At 49.1% G+C, this 27,193-nt stretch overlaps 1 protein-coding gene across 1 annotated transcript; it reads right to left on the reverse strand.

Annotated features, from left to right (window-relative positions):
• ANKZF1 (ankyrin repeat and zinc finger peptidyl tRNA hydrolase 1) lies at nucleotides 1-27,170 on the reverse strand. Its single transcript, XM_072122397.1, has 16 exons — nucleotides 27,079-27,170; nucleotides 25,052-25,179; nucleotides 24,604-24,704; nucleotides 24,190-24,292; nucleotides 22,991-23,178; nucleotides 22,806-22,921; nucleotides 22,416-22,563; nucleotides 18,456-18,675; nucleotides 5,908-6,003; nucleotides 5,535-5,678; nucleotides 4,923-5,027; nucleotides 3,936-4,203; nucleotides 3,739-3,850; nucleotides 1,630-1,797; nucleotides 553-626; nucleotides 1-263 (listed from the first exon to the last, which is right to left on the reverse strand). The coding sequence occupies exons 1-16, from the start codon at nucleotides 27,084-27,086 to the stop codon at nucleotides 137-139; spliced, it is 2,106 nt and encodes a 701-aa protein (XP_071978498.1). The 5' UTR covers nucleotides 27,087-27,170; the 3' UTR covers nucleotides 1-136.
• Nucleotides 27,171-27,193: the final 23 nt, after the last annotated feature.

Consider the following 27,193-nt stretch of genomic DNA (forward strand, 5'->3'; position numbering starts at 1 on the left):
CCCCCCATCTCAGAGCCCTCTGCCCTTGCAGAGCACCAGGGATACTGTGCATACACCCTGCTGGTTACAGAGGCTAGGAAGCTGCCGGCGCTGGTTTCTTGGTATTGCACGGCCTCCTCTGGATTTGATCACTGCGCTACTTCTGGGATTTGGCGGCCTGGCTGCGCCGATGTTCTTGTAAGCAGCGGGTGGTGCAGAAGGAAAACTCCAGGTATTCAAAAGGAATCTTTCCTAAAAGCGATTCCCCACATTGCCAGCAGCGCCTACAACACAAAGCAGAATGCAAGTCTTCATCTACAGGACAGAGGATAAGATGCTCATCTCATCGGAGTGCCTGTCCCTGAGCTCCATCCATGACCCCGCAGTCTACCTGGTGGGTAAGGGGTTGTGCACAGTTTACAATGTAAAGAAATAACGCGCTCATATGTGGGGTCCGACAATCAAATGAAGAACCTGCTGCCTAAGGCGTTGTAAGACATGTGCCACGTAGAAGGGTCCTGTAACCTCAGTCACTCGCTCAAGCACCATACAGGGCGTGCAGAGACCCCTTACCTGACATTGGTCCCGGCTGTGTCGTTGGTGAGGGTCAGCTGTGTGGCGAACCTGCGCTCCGCTGCGATGGCTCTCTGCAACGTAAGAGAAGACGTGCGGGTCACACCAGAAATTATGTACAGAGAAAAGCTACACTCACACGACCATGTGCCCGCGGTACCGTAGCACAGCGGGGCCCGGCAGAGGAGCCGGGGGGGAGGGGGGGGTTGGGGAGTGCTGCTCCTCTCCATAGAGAAACATGGCGCATGGCGACGTATTATGGGGAAAGATAGGACATGTCTCCTCTTTTCCCCGGGTACAGAACGGTGCCGCACATACCGCTCCCGTACGACGCACCATGCAGCCAAAGTGTGTGCAGATCTCCATCGTTAGTGCCATTGGGGGATACATAGACTGCAGGCACCACTCCATTCAGACCTAGCGGAGGGTCAATGGCCCAATCTAGGCCAGATCTCCCATGCCATGTTGGCCATCTTAGGCTACCTAATGCCCATCAACCCTAGCGCCCCCCACCTTCAACAAGCAAGTGTTAAACCCCTTTCCATTCCTATTGTAGATTGTACAATGCGCAGCCCCCAGTGAAGACCACTCAACTCTGTGTAAAGTTGTTTTCCCAACTTTGCATATTAATAACCTTTCCGCAATAAGACGTCTGAATCCACCAATCACATGAACCGGGGTCCTATTGCTCCTATTCGAGGATGTGTACTAAGGCCCCATTCACACAGCCGTTGTATATATACGTCCCCATAGACGGCTGTAGGAGACCGGCACCGCACAGGCACGGCCCCGGACACGGGAAAAAGATACAATATTACCAATGGAAAGGGGAGGGGCGAGTGCTGAACCCTTCTTCCTACTACTTTGCCATCAGTGAATGTGCATAGGGAAGCCCCTGGTGTAGGGATTGCAGGGCACCACCCAGACACCTCCTCTCACATTATCAGCCTCTATTCCCGTTCTCTCTGCAGGTTATAATTGGAGAGACTCTAATAACACTGCAGCAATAACACTGGAACATGTTACCAATGAAGATACATAGAGTCAGCGATGTGTGAGGTCACAGGCAGAACTTACCTTCTCACGGTCACTGAGAGCTGCGAACCTCTTCTTCTCAGCCTCCTCGGCCTCCCTCCGCAGCCTCTCCTCCTTCTCTTCTTTCTCCTTCTGCTTCCTCTGCGCCCGCTGGATGCGCTTCTTTTCGGCCTTGTGCGCCTCCACTTCCTCAGATACTGGTCCAGGGATCTACAGTCAGGACAGCGCAGTCAGGAGGGTCCAGTGTGGAGTTTGGGGACAAATGATGTGAAGGGAAAAAAGTGGGAAAAACAAACAAAATTTGAGACCTAAATACAACTAGTGACAGGTTCCCATAGATCCCTACACACTTATTTTACCTAAAAATTGTTTCCTTTACATCCCCATAAATCTATTTTTTTACACTACCTGCAATCAGTGGTGGCGTGTCCAGCTCTGCCTGCCCCTCCCATCTACTCCTCCCCGTGTCTACCCCATGTATGTGTCTGATCACATGAAATCACAGAACCCTCAATAGACTTCTCCCCTTCCTCCAAATAGGCTGCTGTGATTTCATGTGATCAGATACATTTGCAACATCTAACCCATGGATGTAACTGGGTAAAGGCACTTAGATGACATCCCCCTGGAGCTCTCTCTATGTTCCACACAGCAGCATGTCCGAGCAGTGAAACCTGTCAATCAGGAACAAGGGGAGGCGGGGCAAGTAAAATTTAATATGCAGAAATCAGGCAAGTTGCAAGTTTATACATTTTTTTACATGACTTTTTTTTTTAGCAATGCAGGTATGGAGGAGAACCATTTAGGAATAAGGGCAGTGCTTTTTAATAATAGTTCTAATGAAATATTTATTTTGGGTGAGTTCATTTAAAGGGAAGGTTCTTTTTGAGGACTCCTAGACCAATTACATTTTAGAGGACAAGTCTAGAGGACGCCATCTGTGCCCCATTCAGCTTGATAGGACATGCAGCTCCATAGAAGTTAAAGGAACTCAAGTGCTCCACTCTCTACACATCAGGGGCTTTGAGCCCCCCCCCCCTCATCCCAAACTTGTAACCACTGTGGATAAGTGCAGGAATAAAAATAGCTTCTCAAAGTGCTCTGAGGAATGTCCTCACCCTGCTGTGCTCTGTGCACTGAGGAATGTCCTCACCCTGCTGTGCTCCGAGGAATGTCCTCACCCTGCTGTGCTCCGAGGAATGTCCTCACCCTGCTGTGCTCTGTGGAATGTCCTCACCCTGCTGTGCTCCGAGGAATGTCCTCACCCTGCTGTGCTCCGAGGAATGTCCTCACCCTGCTGTGCTCCGAGGAATGTCCTCACCCTGCCGTGCTCCGAGGAATGTCCTCACCCTGCTGTGCTCCGAGGAATGTCCTCACCCTGCTGTGCTCCGAGGAATGTCCTCACCCTGCTGTGCTCTGTGCACTGAGGAATGTCCTCACCCTGCTGTGCTCTGTGCACTGAGGAATGTCCTCACCCTGCTGTGCTCTGAGGAATGTCCTCACCCTGCTGTGCTCCGAGGAATGTCCTCACCCTGCTGTGCTCCGAGGAATGTCCTCACCCTGCTGTGCTCCGAGGAATGTCCTCACCCTGCTGTGCTCCGAGGAATGTCCTCACCCTGCTGTGCTCCGAGGAATGTCCTCACCCTGCTGTGCTCCGAGGAATGTCCTCACCCTGCTGTGCTCCGAGGAATGTCCTCACCCTGCTGTGCTCCGAGGAATGTCCTCACCCTGCTGTGCTCCGAGGAATGTCCTCACCCTGCTGTGCTCTGTGCACTGAGGAATGTCCTCACCCTGCTGTGCTCTGTGCACTGAGGAATGTCCTCACCCTGCTGTGCTCTGTGCACTGAGGAATGTCCTCACCCTGCTGTGCTCTGTGCACTGAGGAATGTCCTCACCCTGCTGTGCTCTGTGCACTGAGGAATGTCCTCACCCTGCTGTGCTCTGTGCACTGCGCTTTTCCACATACCCTTCCCGCTGCTGAGTGAAAGCTGTAATAAGCCTCTGGTGAAATACTTCAGCAGCCACTTACTGCAGAGGGCAGGGGCTACGGAGCAGCTAAATGCAGAGAGCACAGAGTACAGCAGTGTGAGGGCATACGCAGTGCACTGCAAGAAGCTACAATCCTGGAATATAAATCCAGCAGTTCGGCACCTGGGACTTGCTGTAGTTGTATTTGTCGGGGTTCTCCTCTCGGTACTTGCGGAAGCTATTCCGGGTCCGTTTGTCAGCAGATACGGAATATGGGGTCTGGGCAGCGGAGTCTCTGAAAAAGATGAAAAATTGTAAATTCCACAGAGAAATACAAATCATATGTAACGACCAGTCTATAAATACTAATATGGAGATACCTGAGTGCGGGGTCCCAGCCGGCCTCCATCAGCAGACGTACCACCTCCCCGTGTCCTGCAGCGGCGGCTACATGCAGCAGCGTGCGCTCCCCCACCGGCAGGGGCTCATTCACCAGCCGCTGCACAACCTCCGCGGCACAGAGTCTGGGCAGAGACGGGTCTTCAGGGACGCCGGGGAGAAGATCTTGTAGGATCTGCCTGGTGGTCTCAGTGTCTCCAGTCTTGCAGCAGGTGAACAAGATGTTCCGGATCCTGCACAGCTCATCACCTGATCAGGAGGATAACACCTGAGCATCCATGCATGATGAGAGTCATCATAACTAATCATATTTTACCTAACATGAATCCAGCTTAGAGGCTGCAGGGGGAGCGTCCGTAGCATCTAGAAACATTCCTCATGTGTCATATTAAAGGAAAGCATCTCATCTTTCAGATCGCTTCAGGCTTGTGGTTCTGTAATCCACAGAATAAAAGATACTGGCAATTAAATACATCCTTGGACACGTGAGCTGCGGCTGCAGATAACTGTCTGTATCTCTGTAGCTCACAGAATCACGAACCCTTATTTGTGATATTATCTTTAATATGACACCAGAACCATGTTCCTCGGCCCTATAGAACTGAAGATAGTGGCATCTGAAGAGACCCTCCTCCTGCAGCAGCTAAATTTGACTCATCCCTAGTAAAATCTGACTCTTCTCTGCCCATTTTCACATGACTTTGGGAAATATATTTTTTTTTTAACAGCTAAATGGGTGACAGCTCACATAAAAGAGGGAATTCACCTGATAGATTCCCCTTAATATTAAAGTGATGGAAAATTTCTAGGATATGAAACATAAGTTTTTCCTGCAAGGCCGAGCACTGACCATCCAGCCGTATTCACCACCATGGGGCTAGGTGTATCAGAGAGAAGTACAGGGGCTCAGTGCTGCTCTCCTGACCTTACATAGATAGCAATGCCCTTTTAATCCTTAAACATTTTACCTTCCAGTGCAGCCGCGGGGTGATGGGGATTGTTCTTGGTTTCCTCTGTGGCAGAATCATCCTCGGCTAATAACTTCTGAGATGTGACCCCAGGCCCAGCCCTACCTGCCAGAGAGCATTCACATCAATTCACATATCCTAATGAGGAACCTGTCAGCAGGCAATTGCCATGCTGACTGTAGACAGAGATGTATAATGCACAGAGCACAGCAGTGTGAGGACACGCCTCCAGTGCACTTGGTCAAGCTGCAATCCTTAAATATAAATCCATACTTTGCACTCCGGGTGCTACTAAAACCATACACAAAGGTCTGATTACACATCTCTTAAAGGGGTTTTCCCAGAAACCAAAGTTAGGCCCTATCCACGGGATAGGGCCTAACTTGCTGATCAGTGGGCGTCTCAGTGCTAAGACCCCCACAGATTGTGAAAACTATCTCCATCAGCTCCATAGAGATTAATGGAGTAGAACGGTCATGCGCGGCCGTCTGCTCCATTACTTCAGTTCATGAGAAAACCCCTTTAAGGGACAATAACGGACACTGGCTGCAGTCTGCATGGTCACGCCTGCTGACAGGTTCCCTTTAGATTCTATGTATTAGTATCACATACTTGTTGTTTCCTTTTTCTTCTTCTTTTTCCTCTTCCTCTTTGGCTGCACCTCGTATTCCCTTAGATCCAGGGTGCTGATTGTCAGCTCTTCTTCCACATATTCTTCAGGTTGTGGAGTCTCCTCTTCTGAGCTCTCAGCCGCAGCTGATAAAACAGAAAAAAACCATCACAATCTGCAGAGAGAATCTATACACACACGATGATACATCAGATGCAAAAACTACCGCACTTTGTAACAACATCCTGGAGGGACTCAAATACGCGGCACCCAACTTTCCCAGACACACAAGAAATCATATCTATATCAGTTTTGTACCTTATCCCCACCCCAGACATCACAATTCATTATTAATTATTCTTTAAATATATTTACCAGGTGTTTCTTCTTGCTTTTCCGTCCGTCCAGATTTTTTCGGTCTTACTATTTTCTCTCGTGTTCCAATGATGGGCGATAAGACAGTGTCCTTTTCTGTTTTAACAGTTAAGATGTTAAGTGCACAGCAGAATAGTGAGTGCAGCTCTGGGGTATAATACAGGATGTAACTCAGGATCAGTACAGGATAAGTAATGTCATGTATGTACACAGTGACTGCACCAGCAGCAGAATAGTGAGTGCAGCTCTGGGGTATAATACAGGATGTAACTCAGGATCAGTACAGGATAAGTAATGTCATGTATGTACACAGTGACTGCACCAGCAGCAGAATAGTGAGTGCAGCTCTGGGGTATAATACAGGATGTAACTCAGGATCAGTACAGGATAAGTAATGTCATGTATGTACACAGTGACTGCACCAGCAGCAGAATAGTGAGTGTAGCTCTGGAGTATAATACAGGATGTAACTCAGGATCAGTACAGGATAAGTAATGTCATGTATGTACACAGTGACTGCACCAGCAGCAGAATAGTGAGTGCAGCTCTGGAGTATAATACAGGATGTAACTCAGGATCAGTACAGGGTAAGTAATGTCATGTATGTACACAGTGACTGCACCAGCAGCAGAATAGTGAGTGCAGCTCTGGAGTATAATACAGGATGTAACTCAGGATCAGTACAGGATAAGTAATGTCATGTATGTACAGTGACTGCACCAGCAGCAGAATAGTCAGTGCAGCTCTGGGGTATAATACCGGATGTAACTCAGGATCAGTACAGGATAAGTAATGTCATGTATGTACACAGTGACTGCACCAGCAGCAGAATAGTGAGTGCAGCTCTGGGGTATAATACAGGATGTAACTCAGGATCAGTACAGGATAAGTAATGTCATGTATGTACACAGTGACTGCACCAGCAGCAGAATAGTGAGTGCAGCTCTGGGGTATAATACAGGATGTAACTCAGGATCAGTACAGGATAAGTAATGTCATGTATGTACACAGTGACTGCACCAGCAGCAGAATAGTGAGTGCAGCTCTGGAGTATAATACAGGATGTAACTCAGGATCAGTACAGGGTAAGTAATGTCATGTATGTACACAGTGACTGCACCAGCAGCAGAATAGTGAGTGCAGCTCTGGAGTATAATACAGGATGTAACTCAGGATCAGTACAGGATAAGTAATGTCATGTATGTACAGTGACTGCACCAGCAGCAGAATAGTCAGTGCAGCTCTGGGGTATAATACCGGATGTAACTCAGGATCAGTACAGGATAAGTAATGTCATGTATGTACACAGTGACTGCACCAGCAGCAGAATAGTGAGTGCAGCTCTGGGGTATAATACAGGATGTAACTCAGGATCAGTACAGGATAAGTAATGTCATGTATGTACACAGTGACTGCACCAGCAGCAGAATAGTGAGTGCAGCTCTGGGGTATAATACAGGATGTAACTCAGGATCAGTACAGGATAAGTAATGTCATGTATGTACACAGTGACTGCACCAGCAGCAGAATAGTGAGTGCAGCTCTGGAGTATAATACAGGATGTAACTCAGGATCAGTACAGGATAAGTAATGTCATGTATGTACACAGTGACTGCACCCGCAGCAGAATAGTGAGTGCAGCTCTGGGGTATAATACAGGATGTAACTCAGGATCAGTGCAGGATAAGTAATGTCATGTATGTACACAGTGACTGCACCAGCAGCAGAATAGTGAGTGCAGCTCTGGAGTATAATACAGGATGTAACTCAGGATCAGTGCAGGATAAGTAATGTCATGTATGTACACAGTGACTGCACCAGCAGCAGAATAGTGAGTGCAGCTCTGGAGTATAATACAGGATGTAACTCAGGATCAGTACAGGATAAGTAATGTCATGTATGTACACAGTGACTGCACCAGCAGCAGAATAGTGAGTGCAGCTGTGGAGTATAATACAGGATGTAACTCAGGATCAGTACAGGATAAGTAATGTCATGTATGTACACAGTGACTGCACCAGCAGCAGAATAGTGAGTGCAGCTCTGGGGGATAATACAGGATGTAACTCAGGATCAGTACAGGATAAGTAATGTCATGTATGTACAGTGACTGCACCAGCAGCAGAATAGTGAGTGCAGCTCTGGAATATAATACAGGATGTAACTCAGGATCAGTACAGGATAAGTAATGTCATGTATGTACACAGTGACTGCACCAGCAGCAGATAGTGAGTGCAGCTCTGGGGTATAATACAGGATGTAACTCGGGATCAGTACAGGATAAGTAATGTCATGTATGTACACAGTGACTGCACCAGCAGCAGAATAGTGAGTGCAGCTCTGGGGTATAATACAGGATGTAACTCAGGATCAGTACAGGATAAGTAATGTCATGTATGTACATAGTGACTGCATCAGCAGCAGAATAGTGAGTGCAGCTCTGGGGTATAATACAGGATGTAACTCAGGATCAGTACAGGATAAGTAATGTCATGTATGTACACAGTGACTGCACCAGCAGCAGATAGTGAGTGCAGCTCTGGTGTTGCTCATCAGCTCGTTATCTCTGTCTGTTGCTGTGGGAGGCTGTGTGCTGCTGCTGCTCTGAGCTCCAGGAATAATCCACCTCCACCTGGGGCCTGCTCTCTCCCTTCCCAGGGAGGGGGTGGGTTTCCAGGCATGAGCCAGAGCGGCAAGCCCCAGGCTCCTGCTTCCCGGGCCAGGCCGGCGGGGGGCAGGGGTAGCCAGGAACCGGCCAGCGCTATGGAGGACTCAGGGGTGAGGCGTTCCACCAGGAGTCGTAGTAATACTGCTCCTGCTCCCCCTGAGTCTGGTGTGAGGCGGCGCAGCAAGAACCTGGATGTCCATGATGGTGCGGGTGAGAGCGGTCCTTCCGGGGCTGGAGCTATGAAGCGGAGTGCTCACAGAGGTAAGGCTGACCATGTGGGGGGAGGCTGGGCGGTGCAGGGACCCCGGGAGTCTTTGTCCACCTATGCCTCCCGGGTCCAGAGCCACCTCTGTGAGTATGAAGAGGCAAGTAAGACCATCAGGAGGCTCCGGGAGGAGCTGCGATGTGCCCGCGCCAGGGCGAACACCGCGCCAAAGAAGCGCAAAATGGAAATAAATGGAGAGATTAATCGCCTGAAAGCTGAGATTGATAAGTTGACAAAAAGAAAGACCTTTATTTGTGAGAACAGTGGGCCGTTTAAGGAAAAACTTATTAATGATGATAGATTTGCTCAAATGGCTGATAACAGAGAGCAAAGGCTGAAGGGGTTGCAGCCTGCGAGCCAGGTGGAGGAGGAGGATGATGATAACGAGCAGCAGTTCCCACCTGGCGGCCTGCAGGAAGATCAGCAGGCCTCGTGCAGTGGGCCCCCTGCAGGACAGCCAGCAGTAACACCTCGCTCGGGGGAGGACAGTGACACCGGCAGCCAGGGAGGGGCGCTCATGGCAGAGATCCGGCTGCTCGAGTCCCCAGTGCGCATGGAGAACTTTTCGTTTGGTGATGAGCTCCCAGAGGAAGCCACTGGGGGGAGCAGCCGGAGGAAGAGTAAGAAGACCAGGCCAAAGCAGCAAGAAGAGGTGAGATTCATCTTTACCCCCCTCCCTGTACACCCCCCCGGGCAAAGCGCAGGGTCAGCTCACTGTGCAAGCCCTGCTACCCAAACCCCCCCGAGTTCTGCTGTGGACCCGGTGCAAAGGTGCAGGGAGATTACAGGTGTGACATCTGATGTGGCGATGGACTCCGTCTCTGTTTGTGGTAACAGTGGGGGAGCAGGGGAGGCATCGGCCGCAAGGCCGGACAGTCAGGGCGGCTCGGCAGTGGCGATAACATCAAAATCCAGTGCTGTGGTGCGTCCCCCGCTGGGAGGGGGGGATAGCCCGGCACTGGTGGCAGCTTCCGGTGCCTCTTCATGCCTCGGCGCCTCTTCATGCTGTTGCCGCTGATCACCCAGTTGGGGGGCGGCGGCAGTGTGGAGGGGTCGCTGAGGCTGAGAGCTCAGGACCTCCCAAACAGAAAGTACTGTTTTGTGTCGGTGTTGGGGATAATGATAATTCTGTGCAGACCGGAGATCAGCGGCGCCTCACACCGGCTAAAGAGCAGCGGCGATTGTTTCCAAGCCCCAGGAAAAGCAAAATAACATCTGCTACCGATGATGCGGAGGGCACAAGTGTGACACAAGTTGGGGTTCCCTCTGGGCGATGCTCTGCGAGGGGACCCCCGTCCCTTGTGCCCGAAGATGCGGAGGTGGTCATGTCCCCTGATGTTGTTGCTGGTCCAGCCAGTGAGAATGGTGTCAGTAATGTTGTGGTGGATAATGTGAGTGGAGTGAGTGATGCAGAACCGTTACCAGTTATGGGAGTGAGTGATGGAGTGACTGGTGGTGCGAGTGGCATGGAGGTGGGTAGTGTTAATGTGGTGGGTGCAGGGGTTGGTCCGGTTGCTCCCCCAGTGGCGGCCCCTATTAAGAGCTATGCCAGTGTCGCTGCTGGGGGAAGTAGGGGTCCATCATCCTCGTCTCTGGGCTCTGGGGACGGCTTTTTGCAACGGCGCCTCCTGCAGGCCTTACAGAAGGGAGAAAGGACGATTAATGTAGTGGGGCAGGAGGTTGATTTGTCGTTTTGGATAGAGAGGCACGGCCTGTCTGCCTTCCGAGAGCAAAGAGGCAGGGAGACATCATGGTCGCTCCCGACAACCGGGCCGGGTGCTAACCGTAGGAATGTGGTGCGTCTTCGGTGGCGTGGCAGTGATGTGTGTCCCCCTCGGGCACGGGTAGTTGAGCTGCTGCTGAAGATGGACTTCAAGGCGGCTGACATCTTTGCCTTGATCCATCCCTGTGGTACATCTGAGTTTGATGTCAGCTTTGTTCGGCCGGAGGGGCTTGAGCTCTTCTGGTCCAACTATGAGCTGAGATACAACGAGCCCGAGTGGCGGGACTTTGCTGTGCAAGCAGTGTCCCGCCAGAGCGAGGTCAAGAAAGTGACCGTTCTTACCCGTAACGAATCACTATCTTGCTTTGACATCATGACCTGGATGAATCGTTATGGAGAGGTACTGGGAGTACCCGAGAAAAATCGTGACGAGTATGGTATCTGGTCAGGGGCCTGGACCTTCATGGTGAAGTTGAGGCGTTCAGGTAACTCAGTCGCCCACATCCCTTCATCAGCCTTCCTGGGGAGGGATCGGATCCTGATCTTCTACCGGGGGCAGCCTAAGCTGTGTCACAGGTGCGGTGACCCCACACATTTCAGCGCAAACTGCACCGTGCAGAAGTGTGCGTTGTGTGGGGGTGTCGGCCATCTCGCTGCATCCTGTACAGGGCAGATTAGGTGTAACCTGTGTGGTGATCTCGGTCACCCGTACAGTCGTTGTCCTCTTTCCTTCGCTAATGCGGGCTCAGCCTCAGCGGATGAAAGCCATCAGGCTGAATCTGCTGGGGAGGGGACTAGCAGAGGCGGAGGAATGGAGGGGCCAGGGAAGAAAGACAGGAAAAAGACGCCTGCCCAGCTAAGGCGTCTAGAGAAGCGTCAACAGGAGAGAGAGCGGGGGGAGTCTCGGGCTGCTGGGACAACCTCTGGCGCTGTCCTGGAGACCACACCTGTCGCTGAGGCCCCAGGGGATGATGTACTGGATGAGGAGGTCAGGAGGATCGAGAGAGAGGAAGGTGCCACGTCCTCAGACTCCTCCCATTATGAGAGTATGGATGAGGATAATAGGGCGTGGCTAGAGGAAAAGCGTAAGCGTGGCGCCAAAAAGAAGAAAAAGGGTAAAAAGAAGGGAGGTGTAAGATCTTCTCCCTCCCTGACTAAGGTACCCAAGGAAGGAGCAACCGACCCCCCGCTGGTCGAACTTTCAAATCGATTCCTGGCCCTGGATGGAGCCTCTCCTGCCGATGGAGGGGCTGAGGGTGAAGGGCCAGAGGTGGCGGAGCCTGCAGGGGGTGTCGAGTCTCCCCCTGGGGAGTCAGGGTCCTCAGGAGGGGAGACTGGCCCAGAGTCTGGAGACGAGGATGAGGGGGCAGGTCCTGGATCTGCCCCTGAAGCATTAGAGGTGAGGGAGATGGACACCACAATATGCCTAAAAAGGGGGTGTTCATTTCCCGAGGGTGGTGGTAAGATGGGTAAAAAGAAAGCCGTCTAACTCAATCACTTATGATGGCGGCACCCACTCCGTTGACGCTGGTGTCCATTAATGTCGCCAGCATTAAGTCTGATGCGGCTAGATTTGCGGCCTTTGATTTTCTCGGCCGCGTTGAAGCCGACATTTTATTTTTGCAGGAGACCAGGCTGCCAGATTTGGCGGCCGTGTTTAAAGCTAAGAGGGAATGGAGACACGGGCCTTCCTATTGGTCTCTTGCGGCCGAGCCGTATAGCGGAGTGGCGGTACTTTTTACCGCACCGGTAGAATGCCGGCGGGTTATTGAGTTAGAAATGGGGAGGGGCCTGATCCTGGATGTCCTCATGAAGGGACAAGAACTGCGCCTAATTAACATCTATGGTCCCCAGTCCAAGTGGGACAGGAAGTGTCTCTTTATGAGGATCAAGCCCTACCTTTTTACTAGTCGGCAGGTGGTCTTTGGAGGGGACTTCAATGCTGTCACGAGGTCCCAGGATAGGGGAGGTTCCAGAGACAAGCTGACTTATGATAGCGTCGCTCTTAATAGCATAGCTAGTGAGGCTCGCCTGGTGGATGTCCACATCCGGCACACCCCAGGCCACACGGGGTTCACCTATTATAGGGGTAGCTGTAGGTCTAGAATAGACAGGTTTTATTTAAAGGAGGAAGCCATTTCTTCAGCAGTGTCCGTTGTTGAGGTGGAGTTCTCCGACCACTGTCTAATTTTGTTTTCTCTGAATGTTACAGAGACCCCCCGGATGGGAAGAGGCTACTGGAAGCTCAATTCGTCTCTCCTGGAGGAAGCGGAGATCAGACAATCCTTTGAGGACTTTCTTCAGAGCCAGGTACCTTTGCTGGGCCTTTGTAGCAGTAAGTCAGAGTGGTGGGAGATGCTCAAGAAAAGGGTGGCGAGATTCTTCCGCCAGCTCTCGAGCCTCAGGAGCCTGGACAGGTACCGCCTGTATCAGGGCCTGAGGAGGAAACTCGAGCATCTCGTCTCGACTGGAGGTAGTCGTGAGGACATCTCCAGAGTGAAATCCTTGCTGAAGAGGTGTCAGTACGATAGACACGCATCTTTGGTTTTTGAGAGGGATTACGGGAAATACCGCTCGCCCGACCCTTACAGGAACTGCAAGATGTCAGTGAATGGTAAAGTTGTCACAGGACTGGTTGACAGTACGGGATCCCTGAAAAGGTCCAGATCAGGGATTCTGGAGGTCGTCAGATCCTTCTACTCGCACCTCTTGGGCAGGAAGGATCTAGATCGGGATGTGATGTCGGCTTTCCTGGCTGAAACTGTCCCTGAGCCAGGAGTAGACCCCTCTCTTGATGTTTTGACAGAGATGATCAGGGAAGAGGAAGTCAGCCTGGCGATTGAAGGGCTCGCCCTCAAGAAATCGCCGGGTCCGGATGGCTTAACATCTGAGTTTTATAAGACCTTTAAGGACACCTTGGTTCCCCTCTTGACTGAGGTATATAATGAGTGTCTTTCCTCGGGCGCTCTGCCGAAGTCAATGAGGAGGTCTGCCCTGATCATCCTGTCAAAGGGTAAGGACCGATCTCGTATTGAGAACTGGCGTCCCATAGCGCTTCTCAATACGGACAGAAAGGTTTTGGCAAAGGTGCTGTTTAATCGGTTGGTGCAGTTTGCACCCCGGCTCCTTTCGGTGACCCAGCACTGCTCCGTTCCAGGCCGCAGTACATTTAGTGCTGTGCTTTGTGTTCGGGAGGCAGTGGAGCAGGGCAGGGCTGGTAACTGGAAGGGGTACTTGCTGTCCTTGGATCAGGCAAAAGCGTTTGATCGGGTTGACCACGAGTACCTCTGGTCTGTCCTTCTGAGGTATGGCCTGCCGGGGGAGTTTGTCAATTGGCTAAAGGTTTTGTACGCAGGGGCAGAGAGTTTCCCGCTTGTGAACGGTTGGATTGGCCGCTCTTTTGAGGTCGGGTCTGGTGTTCGCCAGGGTTGTCCTCTGAGCCCACTTTTATACGTGTTCGCGATCGACCCATTCCTTAGGAGGGTTGATCGTGGGCCGTTGGCGGGAGTCGGGATGGATCGGGCAGCACCGGAAGCCACTCTAAGGGTGGTAGCGTACGCCGATGATGTCACCATTTTTGTGTCCTCGGGAGGGGAGGCGCAATGGGTGATGTCAGAGGTTGACCGCTACTCAGAGGCTTCTGGGTCCAAGATCAACCGGGATAAGTGTGAGAGTCTCTGGCTGGGAGAGGGGGATCCAGGCTTTGATCTCCCGGACACTCTTCCAGGGCCCCAAGACTCTGCCAAAGTTCTCGGCATCGAATTTGGCCAAGGGGATTACCCCATGCAAAACTGGGACGGCAGGCTTAAGATCGCCGCTCAGAAGGTGGACCAGTGGAAGGGTTGGTCTTTGACCCTCAGAGAAAGGGTTAACCTGATTAAAACTTACCTGCTCCCGTTGCTGATATATCTGGGCAGTGTGTGCATGTTGCCAGAACCCCTCTGGACTCGGGTCTACAGTCTGTTCTTCCAGCTGTTATGGGGGAATAGGCTGAACCTTATCAAGAGGGAGGTTACTTACCGCACGAGGAGACAAGGAGGGTTGTGTATGGTCAACCCTGTGGTGTTCCTAGTGAATACCTTTCTTAAGATCAATGTAGCAAACCTCTGGAAAGAGAGGGCTCCTCCGTGGGTATACTCCTGCAGGGGATGGTTTCGGCCTTTCTTCCAGGAATGGGAGACAGGAGGGCGAGTGAAGGATCTCCGTACACCGCATGGGCATCTTCCGGCTTACGCTACCCCGGTTCTGAAGGTGATTCGCCGGTGGGGTTTGGGAATGTGGGAGATCAGGACCATGTCGAGGAAACTCCTTGACAAGAGGGTTCTGTTGACCCATTTCCAGAAGCCTCTGGCCCTCAGGGATTGCCCAGGTCGGGATCTGGGGGTGGGTTTGAGTTTATTGAATTCCATCAGGATCCCCTTGAAGTTTTGGGACGTGACTTGGCGCTGCTTCCATGGAAAGCTGTGTGTGAGGGACAATCTGAAGTGTAGGAGCTCTGAGGAAAGGGGTTGTCCCCGGGAGGAGTGCGGTGGCCTGCTGGAGAGCATGGACCACTTCCTGCTTCAGTGCCCCTATAACACAGAGGTGTACAACCGGGTGGGCGCTTCCATCCATTGGCCCGGGTTGGCCGGTCTCTCCTATGCGGAGTGGGCCTATGGAGCATTCAGAGGCCTGGGTGGCCGGGACCGCTGCACGTTATTCTTAGTCAGTCTAGTGGTCAGGTACCACACGTGGAACGCACGGTGTTTAGTATCGACGCAGCGTAAAATCCTCCCGGTGGATGAGGTGGTTAGGAACATTCTGGGTGACCTGGTGAAGGTGCGCTCTCTGGAGTATGAGAGGCGGGGCACGGGGAGGGCCTCTCTCCTTTGGAGGGGGTTCTCCTTTAGTGTCCCTTAGTCTGTCTTCTCCCCTCCTGGTGAAGGTGCGCTCTCTGGAGTATGAGAGGCGGGGCACGGGGAGGGCCTCTCTCCTTTGGAGGGGGTTCTCCCCTCCTGGTGAAGGTGCGCTCTCTGGAGTATGAGAGGCTGGGCACGGGGAGGGCCTCTCTCCTTAGTGTCCCTTAGTCTGTCCTCTCCCTCCTGGTGAAGGTGCGCTCTCTGGAGTATGAGAGGCTGGGCACGGGGAGGGCCTCTCTCCTTAGTGTCCCTTAGTCTGTCTTCTCCCCTCCTGGTGAAGGTGCGCTCTCTGGAGTATGAGAGGCGGGGCACGGGGAGGGCCTCTCTTCTTTGGAGGGGGTTCTCCTTTAGTGTCCCTTAGTCTGTCATCTCCTCTCCTGGTGTTGGGCTGAAGCTGACACTGTAGATTTTTGTTTTGTATCTGAGGTTATAGTGATGTTGGGGCTGCAGGCGCCGAACCTGGGCTTTATGTGGTTTGTATTTATGTTGTTGAGATTTTATTTGTATTCTGTTTTCTTTATGTTGTGTTGTAAATACTGTATATATTGTATATATTGTATATAGTGGGGTTTGGGACATAGTGTTAGGTTGGGAGGGGGGTGATGGTGGTGGGATTTTGGGATTTACGAACTGACCTTGGACTCTATGACCCTGGGCACTGGTCTGGACTACTTAACGCAAACTTTGGACGTTAGACCAGTGTCTGGGGGGAAGGGGAGGGTGCGGGCGAGGGATTTAGTTTAGTGTAGTGTTGTGTGTATTATGTATTATATATTTATAAAAAAAAAAAAAAAAAAAAAAAAAACGGGTGTGGGGTGTGATCTGTGTGGGGTGGTTTGTTATTAGAGGGTGTGGGGTGGGTTTATGTATATTTATAGTCATTTTTGTTTATTTGTGGGTGTGGCTTGTCTTATTGTTTATTGGTTTGGTTGAGGATGTGACAATCAGTTGTGTGGGGGTTGTGGTAATTGGTATTTATTCATTTTGGTGTATTGTAAGTTATTGTTTTTGCTAGGTATGAATGGGGCTGGACCAGCAGGTAAGATATTGTATATAGTGTATATTATGTTTTGTTTGTATTGTTATGTTTTTTACTTTTATATAAAATAAAAGATCTACAGGATGTAACTCAGGATCAGTACAGGATAAGTAATGTCATGTATGTACACAGTGACTGCACCAGCAGCAGAATAGTGAGTGCAGCTCTGGGGTATAATACAGGATGTAACTCAGGATCAGTACAGGATAAGTAATGTCATGTATGTACACAGTGACTGCACCAGCAGCAGAATAGTGAGTGCAGCTCTGGAGTATAATACAGGATGTAACTCAGGATCAGTACAGGATAAGTAATGGCATGTATGTACACAGTGACTGCACCAGCAGCAGAATAGTGAGTGCAGCTCTGGGGTATAATACAGGATGTAACTCAGGATCAGTACAGGATAAGTAATGTCATGTATGTACACAGTGACTGCACCAGCAGCAGAATAGTGAGTGCAGCTCTGGGGTATAATACAGGATGTAACTCAGGATCAGTACAGGATAAGTAATGTCATGTATGTACACAGTGACTGCACCAGCAGCAGAATAGTGAGTGCAGCTCTGGGGTATAATACAGGATGTAACTCAGGATCAGTACAGGATAAGTAATGTCATGTATGTACACAGTGACTTCACCAGCAGCAGAATAGTGAGTGCAGCTCTGGGGTATAATACAGGATGTAACACAGGATCAGTACAGGATAAGTAATGTCATGTAGGTACACAGTGACTGCACCAGCAGCAGAATAGTGAGTGCAGCTCTGGAATATAATACAGGATGTAACTCAGGATCAGTACAGGATAAGTAATGTCATGTATGTACACAGTGACTGCACCAGCAGCAGAATAGTGAGTGCAGCTCTGGGGTATAATACAGGATGTAACTCAGGATCAGTACAGGATAAGTAATGTCATGTATGTACACAGTGACTGCACCAGCAGCAGAATAGTGAGTGCAGCTCTGGAATATAATACAGGATGTAACTCAGGATCAGTACAGGATAAGTAATGTCATGTATGTACACAGTGACTGCACCAGCAGCAGAATAGTAAGTACAGCTCTGGAGTATAATACAGGATGTAACTCAGGATCAGTACAGGATAAGTAATGTCATGTATGTACACAGTGACTGCACCAGCAGCAGAATAGTGAGTGCAGCTCCGGGGTATAATACAGGATGTAACTCAGGATCAGTACAGGATAAGTAATGTCATGTATGTACACAGTGACTGCACCAGCAGCAGAATAGTGAGTGCAGCTCTGGAGTATAATACAGGATGTAACTCAGGATCAGTACAGGATAAGTAATGTCATGTAAGTACACAGTAACTGCACCAGCAGCAGAATAGTGAGTGCAGCTCTGGAGTATAATACAGGATGTAACTCAGGATCAGTACAGGATAAGTAATGTCATGTATGTACACAGTGACTGCACCAGCAGAATAGTGAGTGCAGCTCTGGAGTATAATACAGGATGTAACTCAGGATCAGTACAGGATAAGTAATGTCATGTATGTACACAGTGACTGCACCAGCAGCAGAATAGTGAGTGCAGCTCTGGGGTATAATACAGGATGTAACTCAGGATCAGTACAGGATAAGTAATGTCATGTATGTACACAGTGACTGCACCAGCAGCAGAATAGTGAGTGCAGCTCTGGAGTATAATACAGGATGTAACTCAGGATCAGTACAGGATAAGTAATGCCATGTATGTACACAGTGACTGCACCAGCAGCAGAATAGTGAGTGCAGCTCTGGAGTATAATACAGGATGTAACTCAGGATCAGTACAGGATAAGTAATGTCATGTATGTACACAGTGACTGCACCAGCAGAATAGTGAGTGCAGCTCTGGGGTATAATACAGGATGTAACTCAGGATCAGTGCAGGATATATAATAAGTTTCAGCAGTGTTACTACATAAAGTGTATGTGTACCTCCTTACCGTAGACCTGCAGAGTGTAGAGCTGAGTGTGCACTCGGCTGACTTCCCTGAAGGTCGCTCTCCTCGTGCAGAAAGGAATCCCAAACACTCGGGGGTCTTTCTTCGTTATGGGGGAATTCCGCCCCAGGAAGAGGGTCCTATCAGAACGTGGGGCCCGGAGAAAGATCCTTTGGGCTTCTGCTATGTGCTCCGTCCAGCTCTGCAGCAGTTGGCCGATGTCCTGGAGGTCAGTGATGTTAGTACATGTGACATGTATGATGTCCTGGAGGTCAGTGATATTAGTACATGTGACATGTATGATGTCCTGGAGGTCAGTGATGTTAGTACATGTGACATGTATGATGTCCTGGAGGTCAGTGATATTAGCACATGTGACACGTATGATGTCCTGGAGGTCAGTGATATTAGTACATGTGACATGTATGATGTCCTGGAGGTCAGTGATATTAGTACATGTGACATGTATGATGTCCTGGAGGTCAGTGATATTAGTACATGTGACATGTATGATGTCCTGGAGGTCAGTGATATTAGTACATGTGACACGTATGATGTCCTGGAGGTCAGTGATGTTAGTACATGTGACATGTATGATGTCCTGGAGGTCAGTGATGTTAGTACATGTGACATGTATGATGTCCTGGAGGTCAGTGATGTTAGTACATGTGACATGTATGATGTCCTGGAGGTCAGTGATATTAGTACATGTGACATGTATGATGTCCTGGAGGTCAGTGATATTAGTACATGTGACATGTATGATGTCCTGGAGGTCAGTGATATTAGTACATGTGACATGTATGATGTCCTGGAGGTCAGTGATATTAGTACATGTGACATGTATGATGTCCTGGAGGTCAGTGATATTAGCACATGTGACATGTATGATGTCCTGGAGGTCAGTGATATTAGCACATGTGACACGTATGATGTCCTGGAGGTCAGTGATATTAGTACATGTGACATGTATGATGTCCTGGAGGTCAGTGATGTTAGTACATGTGACATGTATGATGTCCTGGAGGTCAGTGATATTAGTACATGTGACATGTATGATGTCCTGGAGGTCAGTGATATTAGTACATATGACATGTATGATGTCCTGGAGGTCAGTGATATTAGTACATGTGACATGTATGATGTCCTGGAGGTCAGTGATATTAGTACATGTGACATGTATGATGTCCTGGAGGTCAGTGATATTAGTACATATGACACGTATGATGTCCTGGAGGTCAGTGATGTTAGTACATGTGACACGTATGATGTCCTGGAGGTCAGTGATATTAGTACATATGACATGTATGATGTCCTGGAGGTCAGTGATATTAGTACATATGACATGTATGATGTCCTGGAGGTCAGTGATATTAGTACATATGACATGTATGATGTCCTGGACGTCAGTGATATTAGTACATGTGACACGTATGATGTCCTGGACGTCAGTGATATTAGCACATGTGACATGTCTGATGTACTGGACGTCAGTGATATTAGTACATATGACATGTATGATGTCCTGGAGGTCAGTGATATTAGTACATATGACATGTATGATGTCCTGGAGGTCAGTGATATTAGTACATATGACATGTATGATGTCCTGGAGGTCAGTGATATTAGTACATATGACATGTATGATGTCCTGGAGGTCAGTGATATTAGTACATATGACATGTATGATGTCCTGGAGGTCAGTGATATTAGCACATGTGACATGTATGATGTCCTGGAGGTCAGTGATATTAGCACATGTGACATGTATGATGTCCTGGAGGTCAGTGATATTAGTACATGTGACACGTATGATGTCCTGGAGGTCAGTGATATTAGTACATATGACATGTATGATGTCCTGGAGGTCAGTGATATTAGTACATATGACATGTATGATGTCCTGGAGGTCAGTGATATTAGTACATATGACATGTATGATGTCCTGGAGGTCAGTGATATTAGTACATATGACATGTATGATGTCCTGGAGGTCAGTGATATTAGTACATGTGACATGTATGATGTCCTGGAGGTCAGTGATATTAGCACATGTGACATGTATGATGTCCTGGAGGTCAGTGATATTAGTACATATGACATGTATGATGTCCTGGAGGTCAGTGATATTAGTACATATGACATGTATGATGTCCTGGAGGTCAGTGATATTAGTACAAAAATAAACTTTTATTGGTAAAATTTGTATTTCTAGTGCTGCCTTTTTATAACTATGTTATACAGACAGTCCCGGGTTACATACAAGATAGGGTCTAAAGGTTTGTTCTTAAGTTGAATTTGTATGTAAGTCGGAAATGTTTACTTTATTATTGTAACCCCCAGCCAAATTTTTTTTGGTCTCTGTGACAATTGGATTTTAAAAATGTTGGATTTTCATTAGAACCAGGAATAACACTAAAGCTTCATTACAGACGCCTGTGATATCTGTTACAGCTGATTATTGTAGCCTAGGACTAAAGTACAGTAAATTACCAACATCCAGAGGTCCGTTTGTAACATGTGACATGTATGATGTCCTGGAGGTCAGTGATGTTAGTACATGTGACACATATGATGTCCTGGAGGTCAGTGATGTTAGTACATGTGACATGTATGATGTCCTGGAGGTCAGTGATATTAGTACATGTGACATGTATGATGTCCTGGAGGTCAGTGATATTAGTACATGTGACACGTATGATGTCCTGGAGGTCAGTGGTGTTAGTACATGTGACATGTATGATGTCCTGGAGGTCAGTGATATTAGCACATGTGACATGTATGATGTTCTGGAGGTCAGTGATATTAGCACATGTGACACGTATGATGTCCTGGAGGTCAGTGATGTTAGTACATGTGACATGTATGATGTCCTGGAGGTCAGTGATGTTAGTACATGTGACATGTATGATGTCCTGGAGGTCAGTGATGTTAGTACATGTGACATGTATGATGTCCTGGAGGTCAGTGATATTAGTACATGTGACATGTATGATGTCCTGGAGGTCAGTGATATTAGTACATGTGACATGTATGATGTCCTGGAGGTCAGTGATATTAGTACATGTGACATGTATGATGTCCTGGAGGTCAGTGATGTTAGTACATGTGACATGTATGATGTCCTGGAGGTCAGTGATGTTAGTACATGTGACACGTATGATGTCCTGGAGGTCAGTGATATTAGTACATGTGACATGTATGATGTCCTGGAGGTCAGTGATATTAGTACATGTGACATGTATGATGTCCTGGAGGTCAGTGATATTAGTACATGTGACATGTATGATGTCCTGGAGGTCAGTGATATTAGTACATGTGACATGTATGATGTCCTGGAGGTCAGTGATATTAGCACATGTGACATGTATGATGTCCTGGAGGTCAGTGATATTAGCACATGTGACACGTATGATGTTCTGGAGGTCAGTGATATTAGCACATGTGACATGTATGATGTCCTGGAGGTCAGTGATATTAGTACATATGACATGTATGATGTCCTGGAGGTCAGTGATATTAGTACATGTGACACGTATGATGCCCTGGAGGTCAGTGATATTAGTACATGTGACATGTATGATGTCCTGGAGGTCAGTGGTGTTAGTACATGTGACATGTATGATGTCCTGGAGGTCAGTGATATTAGTACATGTGACATGTATGATGTCCTGGAGGTCAGTGATATTAGTACATGTGACATGTATGATGCCCTGGAGGTCAGTGATATTAGTACATGTGACACGTATGATGTCCTGGAGGTCAGTGGTGTTAGTACATGTGACACGTATGATGTCCTGGAGGTCAGTGGTGTTAGTACATGTGACATGTATGATGTCCTGGAGGTCAGTGATATTAGTACATGTGACATGTATGATGTCCTGGAGGTCAGTGATATTAGTACATGTGACATGTATGATGTCCTCTATGACATGCAGTGATATAAAGCTTCTGATGTCTCACCGCTGTCAGTGCAGCCTGGTTGTATCTCCTGAGAGCGGCCCCAGCAGACCTAGCAGCGGTGCCCCGGGCATCATAGACGGATTGTGCGGTGCCCCGTTTGGCTCTCACTGTGTAGCGATGAAACGTCTTGTGCTTTACCACTTCCTTTCTGTAGAAAAGATGTAGTTTAATACCTGTCCTCACACTGCTGTGCTCCTAGCTCTCTGCATCCAGCTGCTCCACAGCTCCTCCCCTCTGCTGAGTAACTGCTGCAATACTCAGCCCGACACCTGTTACAGCTTTTACTCAGAGCAGAGGAGCTGGAGAGCAGCTCAATGCAGGGAGCCGAGAGAAAAGCAGTGTGAGGACGTCTCATGAAATTCCAGGGAAAAGGAGGATAAAACAAATTACCCCTTAAATACAGCTCCAGCAAAATGACCTCCGCCAGCCATGAGGACCACCACCACCGGCTTCTCCTGCAGGCGCGTCACACAGGGGGGCAGGTGCTCAGGCGTCACCTCCGTGTCCTAGGGCAGGATAGAGGAGTGTTACCAGGATCTCACCTCCAGGTGTATCGGGCAGTATCATCGTCTTACCTTCCCTGCCCCCAGCACACAGCGGTAGATAGATAGAAGCTGCCCGTCTCCATTTCTGTACAGGACTCGCGGCGTCCGGATGGAGGGAGTAACATCAGGAGGGGAACCATTATCAGCCTCCGGAATCGGCCCGGACTCCAATTCATCCGAGCTCTCAGAGTCTGAACCCGAAATACTGGATACATCCCCTGCAAGAAGACGTCATATAATAGAGAAGACCCCGAAATATGGACAACTACGAGGCCTCCTTCATGTGCCCCATTATCCTATTACCCATCAACTGGTCCTCTGCTGGTCCCTACCACAATCCATTACCAGATCACATCTCATCCTTCAGCCTCCAACCTGTCCACATCTCATCTCCCTCATCCGCCCAACGTCTTACCCCGCACTCCCTCATCCGCCCAACGTCTTACCCCGCACTCCCTCATCCGCCCAACGTCTTACCCCGCACTCCCTCATCCGCCCAACGTCTTACCCCGCACTCCCTCATCCGCCCAACGTCTTACCCCGCACTCCCTCATCCGCCCAACGTCTTACCCCGCACTCCCTCATCCGCCCAACGTCTTACCCCGCACTCCCTCATCCGCCCAACGTCTTACCCCGCACTCCCTCATCCGCCCAACGTCTTACCCCGCACTCCCTCATCCGCCCAACGTCTTACCCCGCACTCCCTCGTTCCTCCCACGTCTTGCACCTCAACCTCACAGCTATCTCATCATTGCTCCTCACTCCAGAAAATGAACTTTGAAGTGAGATTTAAACTGGATGTATAAAGTCAGGGAGGCGGAGAGTTCAGCTCTGCAGTCAAGCTTTACCCCTGTCCTGTGACTGACATCATTCACCAGACTTCAGGAGAAACGTCCCTGGACATAAGACCATCAATTGTAGGAAAAAGGGTATTCTGAGGAGGGAGAGCTGGACTTAAGTGCTAATCTCTGGTTCCATGACTTTATACAACTATTTTAGAACGCACTACAAAGTTGATTCTTTGGATGACACCACCACGCTGGGCCAAGAAAGAAACCTGATCTGGAAGGTGTAAATCTGCTTTCCAACATACTGGTAGTGCTGCTGACAGGTTCCCTTTAAGCTTTAACCTGTTCCCTCTTCATCCCTTCCCCTTCTTATGTCCCTTCTTTTCCCTCTCCTGCCCCTGCCCCCCTTCCCCTGTTCGTGCCCCAGCACCCCACCCTCACCTGCCCTTGTCTTGTCCTGGAAGTCTTCTTCACTTAACGCTGCTGCTCCTCTGATTCTCCTTTTCAGGTTGAATCGATGCCAATCCAAGGTGTAATGTTCTTTCTTAAACACAGAAATCACAGTTGGAGACAGGCGCTAGAGTTTCTGGAATACAATCTTAGGTAAACATAGTCCTGAGTCCTGGCTGCTGCTCTATGGCCTCGATATTACACTACAGCTCCACTACATTGTCTACGGGGAGTCTGGGGTCATCTGCGAACCACTTCCATCTACATAAGAAGCTCAGACTTCCACCATACTTTACACTACAGCTTATTTCTTTCTGATTGTCTACAGGATAGCTGCAGGACAGCAAGAAGGGATTGACTATAAACTTGTACAAGACGAGATCGGAGACAATACACAGACGTTACCTGTTCCTCCCTGGTGTCAAATGTGCACTGACACGCCGAGCAGCTCATGCGTTCAGAGATTTCCAGGATATTTGGTGTTTTTGCTTCTCCTTCATTTATTTCTAGGAAAACAATGATCATATTTGACAATCAGGCAGTGATGGACCCCGGCTCTTCTTTCTGATGCCCCTCCATCCAATAACCAGGGTAACAAAGCCCATGTAACCTTCCACATGTCTCAAGATCTACAATACAGGCAGTCCCCGGGTTACATACAAGTAGGTTCCATAGGTTTGTTCTTAAGTCGAAACTGTATAGTAGGGGACCACCTGAATGTGTAATTCCAAATTGCAACACTGGACCCATCATCAAGCTGCAGTTCATGGATCACTACTTCTTACTACGCCCTGTATTAGATCAGATACATAGAGACAATGGGCGGCCTCTATGGGGGTCTGCGGTTTTATACCTGGAGGCTTCACTTTCTCTCCTGATGAATCATCTTTTGACTTGATGTTATTATTAAGGGAAAGATCAGAGAACAGCGAGCTCGACACACTCAGATCAAATAAACTGATCGCTTGAAATCCAGGAGACCTGAGAAGATGAAGAAAAGATCAGCATTCAAAAAATTGCATTAGAGGATACTGCCTCATACTTTGCAGGCTTCTGGTTGGATAGTAAAGCAGTCACTGTACTATAAAGGTTAGCATTGTACACAAGTAAATGAAAAGTAAAAGAAGTACGATGTAAGCAGCCTCCCCCTTCCCCCCCCCCCCCAAGTGTTTTTGGAGAATCTACATGACCCCTCTGTGACTACACCCCTTCTCCCTCCCATACACACGAGCTGCCATGTCCTGTGTCATGTCACCTTTCTAGCCAGCAGTGGTCAGCCCATGAGCCTTGGGCGGCCATATGACCATCACCCGCAGGGGCGCACCTGCCATGAGGCGAGTTGAGAGACTCACTTCAGGCGGCGTGCCCCCTGTTGGAAGAGGAGGCGGCACAGTCCTCCTGCCCCCGCCACTGATCTCCACCCTCTGGCCAGCATCAAGCTCCCGCCCTCGATCTCCGCTATCATCAAGCTCCCACCACTGATCTCCGCCCCCCGTCCAGTCGACATCCAGCTCCCATCCGCATCCCTCCCCTCACCTCAACTCCAAGCTCCTGCCTGCCAGCCAGCCGACATCACACTCCCTTCTGCTCCCGGCTCTCCCCCTTTGCTCCCTGCTCCAACTCCCTCCACTCCAGACCCCCCCCCCCAATCTGCTCTACCCACACCCTGCTCCTGGCTCCCCACTGCCCCTGCTTCTGGCTCTCTCTCTATATGCTGTATATACTGTTTGTATATGTGTATATATGCTGTATGTATAAGCAGTATTTGTGATATATATCAGGGCTTATATTTTATACTACATGGCGGCACGCTGTATGCATTTTATACTACATGGCGGCACGCTGTATGCATTTTATACTACATGGCGGCACGCTGTATGCATTTTATACTACATGGCGGCACGCTGTATGCATTTTATACTACATGGCGGCACGCTGTATGCATTTTATACTACATGGCGGCACGCTGTATGCATTTTATACTACATGGCGGCACGCTGTATGCATTTTATACTACATGGCGGCACGCTGTATGCATTTTATACTACATGGCGGCACGCTGTATGCATTTTATACTACATGGCGGCACGCTGTATGCATTTTATACTACATGGCGGCACGCTGTATGCATTTTATACTACATGGCGGCACACTGTATACATTTTATACTACATGGCGGCACGCTGTATGCATTTTATACTACATGCGGCACGCTGTATGCATTTTATACTACATGGCGGCACGCTGTATGCATTTTATACTACATGGCGGCTCGCTGTATGCATTTTATACTACATGGCGGCACGCTGTATGCATTTTATACTACATGGCGGCACGCTGTATGCATTTTATACTACATGGCGGCACGCTGTATGCATTTTATACTACATGGCGGTACGCTATATGCACTTTATACTACATGACAGCTCGCTGTATGCATTTCATACTACATGGCAGCTCGCTGTATGCATTTCATACTACATGGCGGCTCGCTGTATGCATTTTATACTACTGCTATGATGGAGCTGGTGCTCACACTCCCTGATATATTACATATATGTGGGGCGTCTCTCTATGGCTCGCCTCAGGCATCAGACAGGTTTGGTTCACCCCTGATTAGGTTTCTTTCTTATAGGATACCATATGGTATCAGTGTCACCTCCCAGACTTCAGGAAACTCGCTGAGAACCAGTAGACACTCTACAGAGCTTCACTGACTATTGGACTACAACTCCCAGCATCCCCCATCACTCGCCGACTGAGCAATGCATTCTGGAACTTGTAGTTCCACAATAAAAGTATCCTCCTATCAGTGTCAGACTGATTTAAAGACACAACCATCCACCAAGAACCGCAGATCTAATGTGCACGAGCCCTTACCCCTCCATGCCGCTCACGTGGGACTGAGCTGTCACTTCTCTTCCGCGTATGACGTCACTTCCGCTCTGCCTCTCATCAGCCTCCGTCTCTCACGCTGAACCAAAACAAACATCGG

Source organism: Engystomops pustulosus, chromosome 8 (assembly GCF_040894005.1).
Source record: "Engystomops pustulosus chromosome 8, aEngPut4.maternal, whole genome shotgun sequence".
Lineage (NCBI taxonomy): Eukaryota > Metazoa > Chordata > Amphibia > Anura > Leptodactylidae > Engystomops > Engystomops pustulosus.